The sequence below is a fragment of the Platalea leucorodia genome (assembly GCF_965183815.1).
Source record: "Platalea leucorodia genome assembly, contig: HAP1_HAP1_SCAFFOLD_24, whole genome shotgun sequence".
Lineage (NCBI taxonomy): Eukaryota > Metazoa > Chordata > Aves > Pelecaniformes > Threskiornithidae > Platalea > Platalea leucorodia.
In genome coordinates, this window is record NW_028121458.1 from 1,002,014 (window position 1) to 1,018,046 (window position 16,033).

Here is a 16,033-nt window from a genome sequence, read left to right on the forward strand (position 1 = left end):
GAGAGATAGATAGATTTTTTTTTCCTCTTTTCTTTCTTTGTCTTAATCTGAAATTTCCCCTCCTGCTTCTTGTCCTTGTTGTCCCTTGTCCCTTCTTTCCCTTCATGGTGCCCACCCAGATCATCCCAACTACCCAGACCAAGGACAGTCACAACCTCCTGTCTAAGCTCAGCCTCACTGGGACCCTTTGGGACGATGCAGGCAGGCTGTGGTGTCCAGCTCCAAGCAGAGAGATGGAACTGCAGAAGGACCGTGGTCGTGATTGTGAGCTATTGCTGGGACAGAGCCATGGGACATGGGGGTCAGCAGAGAAGACCTCCAGCAGGTCCCCTTCACACCCAGGCAGGCAGTAATGCAGCTGGTGGTGCTCTTGAGAGAGGACAGTGGCACAGGAGGGGAGGCACCGCGAGCTGCAGCGCAGGGAACCAACCCTCACCGTGTGCCTTGGGGCTCCTGACAGGTGGTGCCAGTGGCTGCAGCCTCCAAGACACCCCTGAGCCCGTGAGCAGCAGCGAGTCCTGTGGTGGCTGTGGGGAGCTGCTCTGTCTTCAGAGGGGCTGCTGGCAGAGCTGGCGCTGGAAGTGTCCACCCCAGACCTCCCACCCTTGTTGTCTCCTGGGTTCCCAGAGTCATCGCAGTGACCGAGGCAACAGCCCTGCCTGGCTATGGGTTGACAGTCATTTTTATGTCCTAGCAGTGCAGGAGCTTCAAGGAGCATCATGTCTCCTGTTCGCATTCCCATCCTTGCACCAGCCCCACTGCCCCACGTGCAGCCGCACAGCCCAACTGTGCAGGCACCACACAGGGCAAGGTGCATTCAGGGTGGGGAAGCATTTCCCTGGCGTGGTCTGCACAACAGACCTCAATGCCCCATCTCCCTGCCCCCCTCCTGCTTTGGCAGCCCTCCCCAGCACCCAGCCCCTACCCAGACTCGACTGTGTCCCACACAGAGGTTCACAGACAGCTCTGCTCTGGCGTCTGCCAGGCTCTGGGCATGTGTGAGCCTGGGAAGGGCTTGGTGGTTCCCCCAGGTAGTTGGATTTCAAATATGAGCCCAAACCTGGACCACGGTGAATGGCGAGGTCTGGAAAGGAGAGGTACAAAAGTCCAGGACTGGGGGTGCTTTGGGGGTGTGTGCCAACGCAGAGGGTAGGGGAGGCTGCCTGATGGGCATGTGCTGGGCACAGGGACTGCAGTGACCCGACAGGGCTTCTGGGTCATGTTTCCTTCAGTGCAAGCCCTGACACAGGGTCCCAGCCTCCCTCTCCATGCCACTCTTCAGGTGAGACGACAGCACTAAGAGAGTGTGAGGCACCAGTCCTTCTTCAGCCATCTTCCAGGCCTGGTGGAGCACCAGGACAGCAAGAACTTCTGGCTCTGCACCTTGAGCCAGTGTCACTGTTACTGCACTCAGGTCCAGACTCCCCTCTTTAAAGACATCATCGACCAGTTCATGTGTGGGACAGCCTTGGGTATGTACCTCAGGTACCATTCGCCAGCTTTGGAAGAAGAGCCCAGCCTTCAGGCAGTGGACCAGGGAGATCCGATTTTATTACAGATTTTATTACAATTTTATTACATATGAGAGAGTCAGCTCTGACAAGATTATGCTAATCTTGACCATGATAATTAAAAAAAAACAACACCACAAAGTACAGGCCTGGAACAAGACAGCCTGGGATTCATGTGTGGGGAGTGTTGGGAAGTTTCTCACTATTGAGAAATAGCCATGAAATCACTTTCCTAATGGACTCCTTGAGCTCCTGGTTCCTCAGGCTGTAGATGAGGGGGTTCACTGCTGGAGGCACCACCGAGTACAGGACTGCCATCAACAGATCCAGGGATGGGGAGGAGATGGAGGGGGGCTTCAGGTAGGCAAACACGGCAGTGATGATAAACAGGGAGACCACGGCCAGGTGAGGGAGGCACGTGGAAAAGGCTTTGTGCCGTCCCTGCTCAGAGGGGATCCTCAGCACAGCCCTGAAGATCTGCACATAGGAGAAAAGAATGAAAACAAAACACCCAAATGCCAAACAGACACAAAACACAAGAAGCCCCACTTCCCTGAGGTAGGCATGTGAGCAGGAGAGCTTGAGGATCTGGGGGATTTCACAGAAGAACTGGTCCAGGACATTGCCTCGGCAGAGGGGTAGGGAAAATGTATTGGCAGTGTGCAGCAGAGCATTGAGAAACCCAGTGCCCCAGGCAGCTGCTGCCATGTGGACACAAGCTCTGCTGCCCAGGAGGGTCCCGTAGTGCAGGGGTTTGCACATGGCCACATAGCGGTCATAGGCCATGACACTGAGAAGAGAAAACTCTGCCACGATGAAGGCAACAAACAGAAAGACCTGTGCAATGCACCCTGCATAAGAGATGGCCCTGGTGTTCCACAGGGAATTAGCCATGGATTTGGGGACGGTAGTAGACATGAAGCCCAGGTCGAGGAGGGAGAGGTTGAGGAGGAAGAAGTACATGGGGGTGTGGAGGCAGTGGTCACAGGCTACGGCAGTGATGATGAGTCCGTTGCCCAGGAGGGCAGCCAGGTAGATGGCCAGGAAGAGCCAGAAGTGCAAGAACCGCAGTTCCTGCGTGTCTGCGAATGCCAGGAGGAGGAACTCAGTCATGGAGCTGCTGTTGGACATCTGCTGCCTCTGGGCATGGGGGACTGTTGAAGAAGGACAAGACAGTGAGAATTTAGGAGAGACTTTTCAAGGAAGAAAACTAAAATATTCATTTCTCTCACAAACCCCCAGGTGGGCCATGAGGAGCAGAGGCTTTGCCCATGGGCTCCCAAAGAGTTGGTCCTGCTCTACAGTGGTGGGTACGGGCCTATGGGGGTGACCAGCTCCGATATTCACAGTTTCCATCAGATGAAATCCACTCTCATGCATAAGGGTGTTTCACCATCTTCTCTCCCAATTCAGATGAGTGGGAGCTGCTTACAAGGTTTTCACTTTGTTTCTTTTCTTTTACATACTCCTGTCCTACCTGGGGAGTCTTCCTCAAAGGCAGAAATCCTCAGCATATTTATCGTGAGACCTGAATGGCAGAAGCATTCCCTGACACTTAGTGCAGGCTGAGGGGAGCTGGTCTGTCTATCAGTCTTGTTCCCAGCTGCCCTGCGCTCGCATGTGCTTGAGTTGGAGGATGATCATAGTCATCTGTTCCCCTTAAAAGAAACCGCACCCTCCTGAGAGTAGAGGAGTCCGGACTCAAAGCTCAGATCTCTAAACTTCTCCCTCTTTTCCTGAGGGTGGCCTCCACACTCCCCTTCTAGGCAAGGACACACTGGGCATCTTTCAGCTGCCCACACAGAGCTGCTCAACACCATTTCCATAGTCTTAGCACCTCTGGGGCTTCTTTAGGGGTAACACAAAGATATCACAAAGATGCTGAGACAGCTGCGTCTGGTGGCAAGCTCACAGCTGGCAGGACACTGCAGGCAAATGGTCAGGTGTCCTACAGAGAGGATCTCCTTTGGGGAGAGCCATTCGATTCCCAAGCCCACAGCCCACCTTTCCTGGAGCCCCACAGGATAGAAGGGAGCTGGGGCATCTCACTCCCATGCAGACCCCTGCCTAGCAAGGCTTGAAGGGTCGTGTTGGAGACTCCCCCAACCCCACAGAGCCCAAGAGTGGGAGCAGGAGCAGCACAGGTGCAAGTGGGAAATGAAGGAGCAGCTCTGCAATCCTTCTGCCAAGAGAGGCGAGAAGAGAGACAAAGGCACTTGAGAAAGTCATCACCTTAACCAGCCATGCACGCAGCCTCCCAGACAGCAATGTGCAAGGCAGCGAGACTCAGCCCCTGTGCTCTGCAGAGGGAAATGGGTGCGTGGCTGGAGAGAGGCACCTCTCCTCTGCTGGAGCTCTGGCTGCAGAGGGGGTGGCCGATGCCTTGTGCCCCACGGCCACGAGGGCAGAGACTTTGCTGGGTCAGAGAGGATGCAAGGGGGCTTGCTCAGAGGAAGGTGTCTGTGCTGGAAGGGGTGACAGGGAGTTTTCCCAATTCTCCTTCCCCTGAAATTGCCATTTTTAGTTTGGTCTTCTTCCCTGCCCACCCCTCTGCTTCCCGGACCTTTTCCACCTGCTTCCCTGCCGCACATTGTTTTCCTCACAGCAAATTCTGAGAGACCCCATCCCACCATTCGTGTGCTCGGTTCTGCCTCACACAAAACTCCTCGTGGGAGGGCACTGTCTAGGCACATCTCCCTGCTTGCAGGTGATAAAGAGCAGGTCAGACAAACCGTGATGCTGCCAGCAAAGGTGATGGTGGTGCTGCCTGTAGGCTGAGGGGTAGGTGAAGGCAGTTTATGAGGTTCCTAGCAGACCTTCTGATCATGCCATGTAACGGGTCAAGAATCCCAGCTGCTTCTCAAAAGTGGCAGCTCCTTTTCCCTGTACACCCCCACAGCATGAAATTGAAGACTAAGGGAAGCACCTTCCTTTCCAGGTAGCCCCTGCCTGCACCTTTCTCTTGAAACATCCCCTTGGAAATGCCCTGGGGGTGATCTGGAGCTGTGAGGAGCCGCTGAGCCACGCAGCACCCTCTTGAGAGCAGAAGGACCCTGCTCTGTCCTGCCAGGGGTCACTCCTTCCACCCAGAGCTTCTCCCCACAGCACCATGGGGAGATGCCCAGGCAGGCTGAGTGCTGACCCTGGCAGGCAGCAGAGTCCTTGTCATGGCACACAACCCCCTGGCGTGCAGGGACCCTGCTCGGAGCCCAGGACACCCCTGCATGCACACCCAGCTTGGCACCCCTGCAGCCATCCCTGGGAGGAGAGAGCCATCATGCCCTGTCCCTCTGATGGTGCAGCAGGCAATCCCTGCTCTGGAGCACCCCATCCTCCTCCACACCAGAAAAGCCAGGAGAGCCACCCCGACAGGTCCTGTCAGCTGTGGCATGTGCCAGATCTAGGAGACACTTCCAGGAACTCATCTGCATTGCCCTGCAGCCTAAGACTTACCATGTCAAGGGCTGTGAAGATTTCTCCCTTAGTGAGCTCTCACTTGTCCTCTCACCCCAGACTGCCTTTAACCTCTTTCACTCCTCTTCTCTGTCCTCAGTGCCTGCAGGCAGTGCCCTCAGCCCTGCTGCGCTTTGCAGAGGAGCTGCTCCTGGGCAGAGCTGTCTCTCTGCAGGGCTGCCCGCTTGCCAGGAGCTCCCTCCATCCCAGGAGCCCAGCCCAGCTCAGCAGCAGAGGCCCAGCCCAAGGCAGCACTTTCTCTGCCCCTCTGGGCTCCCTCCAGGTGTCCCTGGGGCTCCAGGGGAACCTGCTGTGAAACAGGCTGGAGCAACCACTGATGTTCCATCCCTCGGCTGGGGAGAGACACTTCTTTCCAGCAGTCATTTCTCCTCATAAAGAAAGAGTTGGGCATAAGAATCACCTTTCCTTGTCTCAGCATTAGACAGGACACCCAGGCAGGGACAGGGAGGGGGCTCCTTTACCCCTGCTGAGGGAAGGGAGTCAGGTGAGTCAATGGAGGCATCTCATCCTGGGTCTGTAGTCCTGGGGCTGGAAGGGGACTCAGCTCTCACCCATGCCTGCCACAAACCCCCAGGAGGTGGGATTCCTCTTGTCTCAGTTCAGGGGGCACAAAACAGGCACCTGCTGCCTGGCTGCTGCTTGTCTCAGCTCCCATGGTAATTACTGGAGATGGAGGCCAGCAGTGAGCTGTTCAGACTCAAACACCTGGTGACATCTGAGGTGTCAGAGGTGGTCCAAGATACGCGCAGTTAACTGCAAGCTCTTATGGAGCAGTTCACAGAGACAGGGCAGTACCTGGAAGCATCGTCTTTGAGCTCAGTGGGGAATTCCTTTGGCCAACAACAGATGCCCACATTTAGGACAACTGCACTTTTCCCTACTCCTTAGGTCCAGGGCAGCCTATTGAGGTAGTCAGGGGACCAGATGTAGTTGTTGCCATAGCCATCAGCCATCTTCTGCCTCAGCTGTGTACACTAGAGTGCCATTGACTGTAATGGCAGATGTCTCATGGACATCCCTACATTGCCTAACCTAATTCAAGGCAGTGCCTCAATGGCCAAACACAGGCCTGTAGTGCTATGCGAGATGCCAGGGCTCTCCAGCACAACTGCATGTGGCTGGCGGGGACAGCACAGGACCTATGGGAAAGGCACCCGCCTTCAGAGTGGGTGCGAGACAGACACTCCAGATGCATGTCTGACAGAATCAGTTTCTGTTGGCCAGAGACTGAATCCCACCACTGCAATGAGGCAGGGTCTGACCCACCTCCAGCCAGTCAGTGCAGGGCGGTTCATGAACAGGAAGCACATCACACCGGGATCTCCACGCATTTGCCTACTCCCAAATTCTGCTGCTTCTCCTTAAAGCCCTCCTTTATTCACCCACTTGATGAAACAACCAAGGAACTGTCTAAGGATCTTCACAGTGTTCTTGGATCACAGGATGTCCACACCCAAAGACATTTTCAGCAGCATCTGTCCTTCCTTCAGATCGGCTTAAGCTCCACCACAGGCCCTCCAGGGGCTGCAGAGACACCACAAACAGAAAAGCCCTCTTCTGCCAGGACAGCAGAGCCCAGCCCGACTTTTCTCTGGCCTTTGGGAGAGAAGCGTTTCCTTGTTCTGTGCCTTCACCTTGCCATCTGCCATCCCCTCCAGCACGCTTCTGGTCTCAAGCACAGCATTTGCACACATTGGGTCTTGGGCACTTGGTACTGGGTTTGCCTGTGACAAGTCTGAGCTTGGCCCCAGTGCTACAGCTGAGGTGCTGCAGCCCAAACGTGCGTCAATGCCCACAGCCTGGGGCACAGACAGGAGGAGCTGGCGTCCCATGTGCCACTGCAGACTTTGGGTATTGATGGAATAAGTGACGAGGTGTGGTGGGACAGCTCACGCTGCTAGTGGTGCCGCAATGGTGCATAGGGGCTTTTCAGGAGAGATGGGCCAGGAAGATGAGGACAGAGATGCCCTCCATCTGCACGAGCTTATCGTATGTATGGAGCTCCTCTATGGGATGTGCAACAGGTTGGGTGAGCCCTTGCGGGTGAGGGTCAGAGGAGAGGCCTGTTAGCGTGACATCCTGGTGGGAGACAAAGAACCCGGAATCGGGGTATGGAAGTGGAGAAAGGCTTATTTAAGCAACCCAAGAAAATCACCAGACCAGTGACCCCAGGTCTTATTGGGGACTTCAAGGACCCTGACACTCACTGGAAGGGCAGCACAGCAGGATGCATACTGCCCAGCACGTGTCTGGGGTCTCTTGGGACAACTTCTTTGCACAGGTGCTAGGCCAACAAAGGCGATGCTCACCTGAATCTGGTCCTTGCAAAGGAAGGAGTGCTGGTCAGGGATCTGAAAACCAGTGTCAGCCTTGGCTGTAGTGACCATGAAATAGTGGGAGGAGGTTTTAGCCTCTTCAGGGGACTTTTAGTGGTAGCCCCATGGGCAGCAGCCCTCAAGGGCAGCAGAGCTCAGTAGAACTGGTCTTTCAGAAAAGCATCTTCCAAGTACAAGTATTGTCTAGACGGATAAGCAGGAAAAGAACCAGCCATTTCAGGAGAGCAGCTTGGCTAAAGAGTGAACTCATGAAGAAGCTCCACAGAAAAAAAGAAGCATTCAGGAGGTGGATGCAGGGACTCAGGGAGGAATTTAGAAACAGGGATTGCTTTAGAGAAGCCAAAGCTTCCTAGTGTGACCCTTGCAAGAGATTCAAGGGCATCAAGAGGATCTGTTCCTATTTCTAGAACAGTTAAAGAAAAAAACAAAGATCGTGTGTGGCCACTGCAGAGTTTAATAAAAGCAGGTGTAGATAGATCTGAGATAGTCTATCCCCCTTGCCTTAGTCTTCCCCAGCAAGGTCTCTCAGGCCTTTGCGCCGTGAGGCAGGACTCTAGAAGGAAACAACCAGCAGCGGATGTGGATCAAGTCAGGGGTCGCTTGAGCAAACGCAGTCCTTACCAGTCTACGGGACAGGAGGGGCGGCATCCCAGGGAGCTGAGTGAGCAGGTCAATGTCACTGTGAAGCCACTCTCCATCATCTTTGAAAGGGCATGGAGACTGGGGGGACTCCCTGATGACTGGCAGCACCTAAACATTGTATGCACCTTGCAAAAATGCCGAAAGGATGAGCAGGGTAACAGAAGGCTGTGCCCCAGAGCGTGTCCACTCGGATCCCCTTTCTGGGTGTCTGAAAGGAAGGTGACTGGATTTACCCAGGTGTCATGGTTTACCCCCAGCCAGCAACTAAGCACCAGGCAGCCACTTGCTCACTCCCCCCCACCAGTGGGATGGGGGAGAGAATTGGAAGGGTAAAAGGGAGAAAACTCAGGGGTTGACATAAGAACAGTTTAGTAACTGAAGTGAAATAAAATAGAACAGTTAAATAGGTAAAGCAAAAGTTGCGCACACAAACAAAGCAAAGCAAGGAATTCATTCACTCCTTCCCATTGGCAGGCAGGAGTTCAGCCATCCCCAGGAAAGCAGGGTTCCATCACGCATAACGGTTACTTGGGAAGACAAACGCCATCACTCCGAACGTCCCCCCCTTCCTTCTTCTTCCCCCAGCTTATATACTGAGCATGACGTCATATGGTGTGGAATAGCCCTTTGGCCAGCCTGGGTCAGCCCCCCTGGCTGTGCCCCCTCCCAGCTTCTGGTGCACCTGGCAGAGCAGGGGAAGCTGAGAAGTCCTTGAGCAGTGTAAGCACTACTTAGCAAGAACCAAAACATCAGTGTGTTATCGACATTGTTCTCATCCTAAACCCAAACCACAGCACTCTACCAGCTACTAAGAAGAAAATTAACTCTATGCCAGCTGAAACCAGGACACCAGGGTAGCTTCTGCCTGCCCATCCTTTTTACTTTTTCTGATGAAAGGACAGGATTTCTGGACAAGGGAGAGCAGTGATTGTCTTCTACCTGGAGGTCAGCAAGGCTTTCAGCATCCTCCCCCACAATATTCAATGGTAGGCTATTATGGTCTGCATGGGTGGACAGAGCAGGTGGGAATCAATGCAAATGAGCTGAATTGTTCAGCTACAGACTTTAGTGGAAAAAGCTAAGATTTGAGAAATCATGATGCAAATCCCAGGTGGCCACTGAGAGAAATGGCCGGTGGAGGCGGGGGTGAGGGGGACTGACAATGATGACGGGACACGGGGCAAAGATGGCCTGCATGGTGTCTGACAGAAATGATCTTACCTTTCCTACATAGTCAGGCTTCATCAGGAGGTGCTATGGGTCAGTACAAATTGGGGAAAGCTGGTATTGCTTGGTCTGTGACCAGAGAAAGAAAGAAAACTGGAAAAAGAAGAAATCCCAATTTATTGTTATTTATTACTGGAAGCCTTCTCTGCTTGTCCACACTCCTGAAATATCTCAAATTAGTCACAGAAGACTTGAGGACTTAAGGAAAATAATGCACCAACACTTGGCTTGTTAGCGTGTTTTGCATGTTAATGAGCCCTTGGGTGCCAAGTTCCTGAAAGAATGAGCAGGCCTCTAAAGAAGTGGAAAGACGAGGAAAACCTCAAGTTTCTGAGGACATTGGGGGCCCAGTAGCTCTGCTAATGGTCCTCAGTCATCTAAGATGTCCCAGTCCCAGACTGGCTGGCGTCCTCAATTGGGATCCACATCCCAGCTCTGCACTGCGCATCCTCCTTCTGCTGCCCTAAAATAAAAACGTGAACTATTCCACATTAGCATGACCACGCCTTGCTCTTTCAGGTCCTCTTCTGGCCTGTAACACACTCTTTGTCACGCACATCCCGCTCTCTCCCTGCACTCCTACGTGTCTCACAGAACCTTCCCACTTCCCCTGCAGTAACGGGACTTCACTCCAAGAGGTTCATGCATTCTCCAGGCTCATGGATGTTTCCCGAAACAGGGGAATCTCTTCTATGGGTGGGGTGTGCACGGTATGCTGTGGGGGGGTCAGAGGACAGAGAACACCGCCTGGGGTTCCCATCATCTAAAGCTACCTAAGATTATCTGCAGGATTCTCTCCTTACTGCGTTAGCTCTAACGAACAGCATCTTAAAAGATACCTCACAGAGTCCGAGTGCCTTTCTTACTGGAATTATGATGAACCGGCGCCTCCTGGTGAAAAACACTCTCTCAGCACCCTTGGATGCAGCCCTTATGGTCCCACCCACTGGTAAGGGTGTAGTTTGCTCAAGTAAGCCCTGGCTTCATCCCCAGCCACTGCTGGTTGTTCTCCTCCAGAGCCCTGCCTCAAAGCACAAAGGCCTGGGAGACCTTGCTGGTGGTAACGGAGGCAAAGACATAGAGTATCTCAGATCTGTCTACACCTACTCTGATGGTCCTACATTCTCTCTGTTTCTTCTTTAACTGTTCCTGAAGTACCAAAAGCTCATCCTGGTGCCCTTGAATCCCTTTTCGAGTGTCAATTGCACTTTGATATGGACCATTGCTGTGCTTGGAGGATGTTCTCCTAGAAAACAAAATGTATGCAAGCACACTGTAAAAATTATTGGTCCTTTTATTCATTGTATCATCAAGGGAGTGTGTAAAGATCTCCATGTGGTGTGCTTCATGTCCGTGCAATGCCTGCAGCTGCTGGTTAGAGAAGGGACAGACCCTGCCTCTCTGATGGCATCTGATGATTGATGCCTCTGATTGTATCAGTCAACTGCACACAGGCAGCAAATCCCACTCTCTGCGATGCCGTCTGGGGCAGCTGTGACACCTGCCCTGAATGGGAATTGCTTTCCTGGAGGTCCTGTGTGGTCCCTGCCAGCCCGGCACCTCATGGAGCTCTGCGGGCCTGGATTTGAACATGAAAGTGAGTAGATTCCCTGAATTCTGTTAGGCAATGTGGGGATGAATGTGGGACAAAGGCCATTATAGTCAGTGGAGATCTAGTAAATCCAGCTGATGGAAAAGAGAGAGACCTAGCTCTCCCTATGGTACACGACTGCAATCCTTCCTAGGAATACCTCTAAAAACTGCCATGAAGCTCATGAGTAGGAAAAGGTTCTTTGGGTCTGTATTTGGGCACCAGCTGTCATTTCACTTGGTCAAAGGAATTTCCCACCAGGCCCATAGATGATCCCTGAGATGTCGCCCTGTCTCTATGAACTGCTGCATCAGAGCTTGCAGTTACCTGCATCTATCTTGCATCACCTCTGGCACCTCTGATGTCACCAGGGTTTTGCATCTGAACACCTCACTCCTGCCTTCCATCGCCATTGATCAGCACAGGAGCTGAGAAGAGATGCTCACATGCAGGTGCCTATTTTGTGCACACCTGAACAGAGGCAAGAGGAATCCCACCTCCTGTGGGTTTGTGGCAGGCATGGGAGGGAGCTGAGTCTCCTTCAAATGCTAGGAATAGAAATGAGGGACAAGATGCCTCCAGCTGAATGATGGATGGACATGAATGAATGATGGATAAGATGACTCAGCTGAATCCCTTCCCTCAGCAGGGGTAAAGGAGATCCCTGCCTGTCCCTGCCTGGGTATCCTGTCTAATAATAACACCAAAAAAGGTGATATTTAGATATAACGCTGACTCTGAGAGGTGAAATTACACTTCTGGAAAGAAGTGTCTCTCCCCAGCTGAGGGAGGGAACATGAGTGATTGCTCCAGCCTGTTTCACAGCAGGTTCCCCTGGAGCCCCAGGGACACCTGGAGGGAGCCCAGAGGGGCAGAGAAAGTGCTGCCTTGGGCTGGGCCTCTGCTGCTGAGCTGGGCTGGGCTCCTGGGATGGAGGGAGCTCCTGGCAAGTGGGCAGCCCTGCAGAGAGACAGCTCTGCCCAGGAGCAGCTCCTCTGCAAAGCGCAGCAGGGCTGAGGGCACTGCCTGCAGGCACCGAGGGGAGAGGAGCGAGGCAGAGAGAGAAGGCAATCTGGAGTGGGAGGAGAGCTGAGTGTTCACTGTGGGAGAAATGCTCACAGCCCTTGACACAGTAAGTCTATGGGTGCAGGGCAATGCAGCTGTGGTTCCTGGAATGATCTCCTAAAGCTGGCACATCCCACCGCCTATGGGATCTGCCAGGAGGACTCTCACAGTTTCTCCAGTGTAGAGAAAAAGGACGTGCTTTGTTGCAGGGCTTCCCTGCTGCACAGTCAGAGGGACAGGGCATGACGGCTGCATTCACCCACGGATGGCTGGAGGGTGTGAAGGTGGGTGTGCAGCCAGGGGTGCCCAGGGCCGTCCTTCAGAGCAGGGACCCTGCAACCAAGGGGGCTGTGTGCTGGGGCAGGGACTTTGTCTCCTGCCAGTGTCAGCCCTCAGCCTGCCTGGGGAGCTCCCAACGGCAGTGCGGGGAGAAGCTGTGGGTGGAAGAAGCAACTCCTGCAGGAGAAGGACCTTCTGCTGTCAAGGGGGTGCTGCGTGGGTCAGGGCTGCTCACAGCTCCAGATGACCCCAGGACATTTCCTAGGGCACTTTTCAAGGGGAAGGTCAAGGCAGGGATTACTGTAAAGATAAGGAGCTTTTCTGTGTCTGTGTTTTCAGTTTCCTACTCTTGGGGAATATGGGGAGAGAAATGCAAAAGGAGCTCTCTTGCTTGAACAAGTCACTGAGACTCCTGAGCTGTAACTTTGATGGATCAGTAAGCCTGACAGAAGCCTGATAAAGTGCCTTCAGCCACTCCTCTGCCTATAGACAGCACCAGCATCACCTTTGCTGGACCCATCAGGGTTGTTCTGACCTGTCCTTTTCCACCTGCAAACAGGAACATGCGTCCAGTGAGAGCCCTGCAGACAGGCAGGTTTCTGTAGGGCCAAGGTGCGTGCACAAATGCTGGGATGGGGTCTCTGAGCCCTGACAGGGAAAGACCTGGCACAGGGCAACACCTTCCCGGAGGAAAATCTCCCGGCAGCAGGAGAATGACCAGGGAATGAGAGGGAATGAAAAGCTAAAACGTTGTGGGAGGGAGAATTCAGAAAACTCTGTAGCACCCCCTCCAATTCAGACCCCTTCCTCTGAGCAAGCCCCCTTGCCTCATCTGCCACCCAGCAAAGCCCCTGCCCTCAGGGCGTAAAGCACCTCCTCTGCAGCCAGAGCTCCAGCAGGGCCGTGGTGCCTCTCTCAGCCATGTGCCCATTTCCCTCTGCAGAGCAGAGGGGCTGAGAGCAGCTGCCCGGCCCATCTGAGTAAGGGTACCGCTGTCCTGAGTGCCCGGCTGCCTCTCCCCTTGCCTCTCTCAGCCAGACCCTCACTGTATTTGTCCTCGTTTCTCCACTTGCCTCTGTAATTTTTATTTTATTTCGTTCTTGCTGTCAGGCTCCCGGGGGATGGGAGTTTCAGCCGCAGAGGCACACGCTGATCTTGTGTGTCAGTGTGTCCATGGGAACAAGTGTCCCAGCTTTCCTCTCACCTGTGGGGTTGTGGCAATGCAGTCTGTGGGGCTGGGGAATGAGCTGGTTTTCCCTTACAATGATGCCATCATTAGGACACTTGGCTGTCTCCTCAGAGTGGCCTTCCAAGCTGTCAGCTGCCCTGCAGGATGCAAACCTGTCCCACAGCACCTCTGCTTTATCGGAAAACCCCATGGAGAACGCAAAGACTCTCCAGCTGAGGAAATGCTGTTGGGTTGGTGCAATGAGGCATGTGTGTCCTTGGCTAAAAGTGGGCTTCTAAGACCTATAGAAAGAGTGAGACCTTTTGTGGTCTGCGCTGGATCCCTCTGCTCTCAGCAGTGTCTGGTGGCTTTTCAGGGTAACATGGGCATGCGATGGCCCTTTGTCTCTGAAAGGTTCAAGCCCAGGGCAGCTGGGAAAAACACGGAGGGACAGACCAGCTCCCCTCACTCTGCACTAAGCCACAGGCAACCTTCTTGCCATGCAGGACTCCCTCTGTTCTCCCTGCGTGCTGCAGAAATGCTGAGGGTTTCTGACATCCAAGGACAATCCCCAGGTGAGATACGGGGAGCTGTCAAGACACCCAAACCTCTCAAACTGCCTTCTGCCATCTTGGTTCTTTAGCACTGAGAGGGCAGGTGCTGACAAGTTCTGCATTCGGAGCGGTTTCATTGGACAAAGCCAAACACCAGGACTGGCTCCTGCCCTCACTGTTCCCATGAACCCACTGGTGCAGAGCAGACCTGACTCCTCACCAGCCAGCAGGCAGCGGCCCTGCTCATCACAGCACTCTTGGCCAGCACCAGCCAGAGGTCCAGCCACAGAGCTGAAGGAAGGTCTCCTAGAAAAAGAAAACTGTGTTTGTGTAACAGAGAAGGGTCTAGGATAAATGGCTTTGATTTTGCTCAGAGAAGAATCCCCTAACTACTCTCTGTCTTTTCCTCTTGAACAATGCCCCATGCCCAGAGGGACCAAATGTCCAACGGCAGCTCCATCACCCAGTTCCTCCTCCTGGCATTCGCAGACACGCAGGAGCTGCAGCTCTTGCACTTCTGGCTCTTCCTGGCCATCTACCTGGCTGCCCTCCTGGGCAACGGCCTCATCATCACCGCCGTAGCCTGTGATCACCGCCTCCACACCCCCATGTACTTCTTCCTCCTCAGCCTCTCCCTCATAGACCTGGTCTCCATCTCTACCACTCTCCCCAAGTCCATGGCCAATTCCCTGTGGGACACCAGGGCCATCTCCTACTCGGGATGTGCTGCCCAAGTCTTTGGATTTCTCTTTTTCATTTCAGCAGAGTTTTATCTTCTAACCACCATGGCCTATGACCGCTACATGGCCATCTGCAGACCCCTGCACTATGGGACCCTGCTGGGCAGCAGAGCTTGTGTCCACATGGCAGCAGCTGCCTGGGGCAGTGCGTTTCTCAATGCTGTGCTGCACACTGCCAATACATTTTCCCTACCCCTCTGCCAAGGCAATGTCCTGCACCAGTTCTTCTGTGAAATCCCCCAGATCCTCAAGCTCTCCTGCTCACACGCCTACCTCAGGGAAGTGGGGCTTCTTGTGGTTAGTGCCTGTTTAGTCTTTGGGTGTTTTGTTTTCCTTGTGGTGTCCTATGTGGAGATCTTCAGGGCCGTGCTGAGGATCCCCTCTGAGCAGGGACGGCACAAAGCTTTTTCCACGTGCCTCCCTCACCTGGCCGTGGTCTCCCTGTTTGTCAGCACCGCCATATTTGCCTACCTGAAGCCCTCCTCAATGTCCTCCCCATCCCTGGATCTGATGCTGGCAATTCTTTACTCGGTGGTGCCTCCAGCAGTGAACCCCCTCATCTACAGCATAAGGAACCAGGATCTCAAGGATGCAATGTGGAAACTGATGACTGGGAGTTTTTCTGAAGAAATAAACTGTCCATTTTGTTATGCAGGTCTCTCATAATGTAACTCATCATAGGCCCAGCCTGCCTTCTGTAGTTTGTGGTGGTGGAGCGTTTTTTGCTGTCTTTTCCTTGTGATAATATTTTACACAAACAAATGTCATTCTTTATGCCACTTCTGACTTGGTATCTACCTGTGTAGTGTTGCCCAGAGACTGTGTAAGTGAGAGTCATGTTCTCTCTGCTTTAAAAAATAATACAGGATCCTGCGGCCATTTGTTTGTCCAAGATCCTTCCTCTGAGAGCTCTCTGGAGCCGCAGTGGCAGTGCCTGTGCGCCAAAGCGGAGGGGAAAACAGTCCCATTACAGCAGCCCTGCCAGGGAACACCAGCACTTGGTGTTTCCAGAGCTGCTCTCTTTTTGCTTCCAGGCTCTCTTTCTGAGCCCCTCTGTTGGTGAAGGAAGGGTTGCTCTGGCAGCTTGGTCACAGTAATGCTGTGTGGCAGTCCTGAGATGGCAGGCAGGGACACACAATGGGCGCCTCTGTGACAGAGCTGGCCTCCATAGCAGCATTTCCATCATACAAGGGCATCTCCTGAGGGCAGTGCCTGAAGCTTAGGTCTTCTTTCAGAGTTGCTCTCAGGAATATGCTCAAGAAAGTGTCAGGAGAGGAAAACACCAGTGAACAGCTAAAGTGTGTGAGTGTGCAGGGTGGGGGCCTGTGGCAGTGTCCTTGCACAGAGAGGCCTTCTGGAATAGATACAAAGGACCAGGAGAGCATGGTCTGGTCTGTGCCCGTGTTCTCTGGACACCCTGGGGAAGCTGCTCCAAGACAGCCATCA

At 53.6% G+C, this 16,033-nt stretch overlaps 2 protein-coding genes across 2 annotated transcripts in view; one reads left to right on the top strand and one right to left on the bottom strand.

Moving 5' to 3' along the window:
* Window positions 1-1,682: 1,682 nt before the first annotated feature.
* LOC309603188 (olfactory receptor 14J1-like) overlaps window positions 1,683-16,033 on the bottom strand; it is a gene marked incomplete at both ends in the record, with an annotated part of 29,228 nt that continues 14,877 nt past the window's right edge. Inside the window, one exon of the mRNA XM_082338096.1 lies at window positions 1,683-2,348. Within this exon, the coding sequence (XP_082194222.1) occupies window positions 1,683-2,348 (666 nt within the window). The remainder of the gene's footprint in view (window positions 2,349-16,033) is intronic.
* Window positions 14,288-15,253, top strand: LOC309603151 (olfactory receptor 14A16-like; the record flags this gene model as incomplete). The annotated part of the gene is made up of 1 exon (XM_082338070.1): window positions 14,288-15,253. One exon carries the CDS (start codon window positions 14,288-14,290, stop codon window positions 15,251-15,253), a length of 966 nt encoding a protein of 321 aa, XP_082194196.1.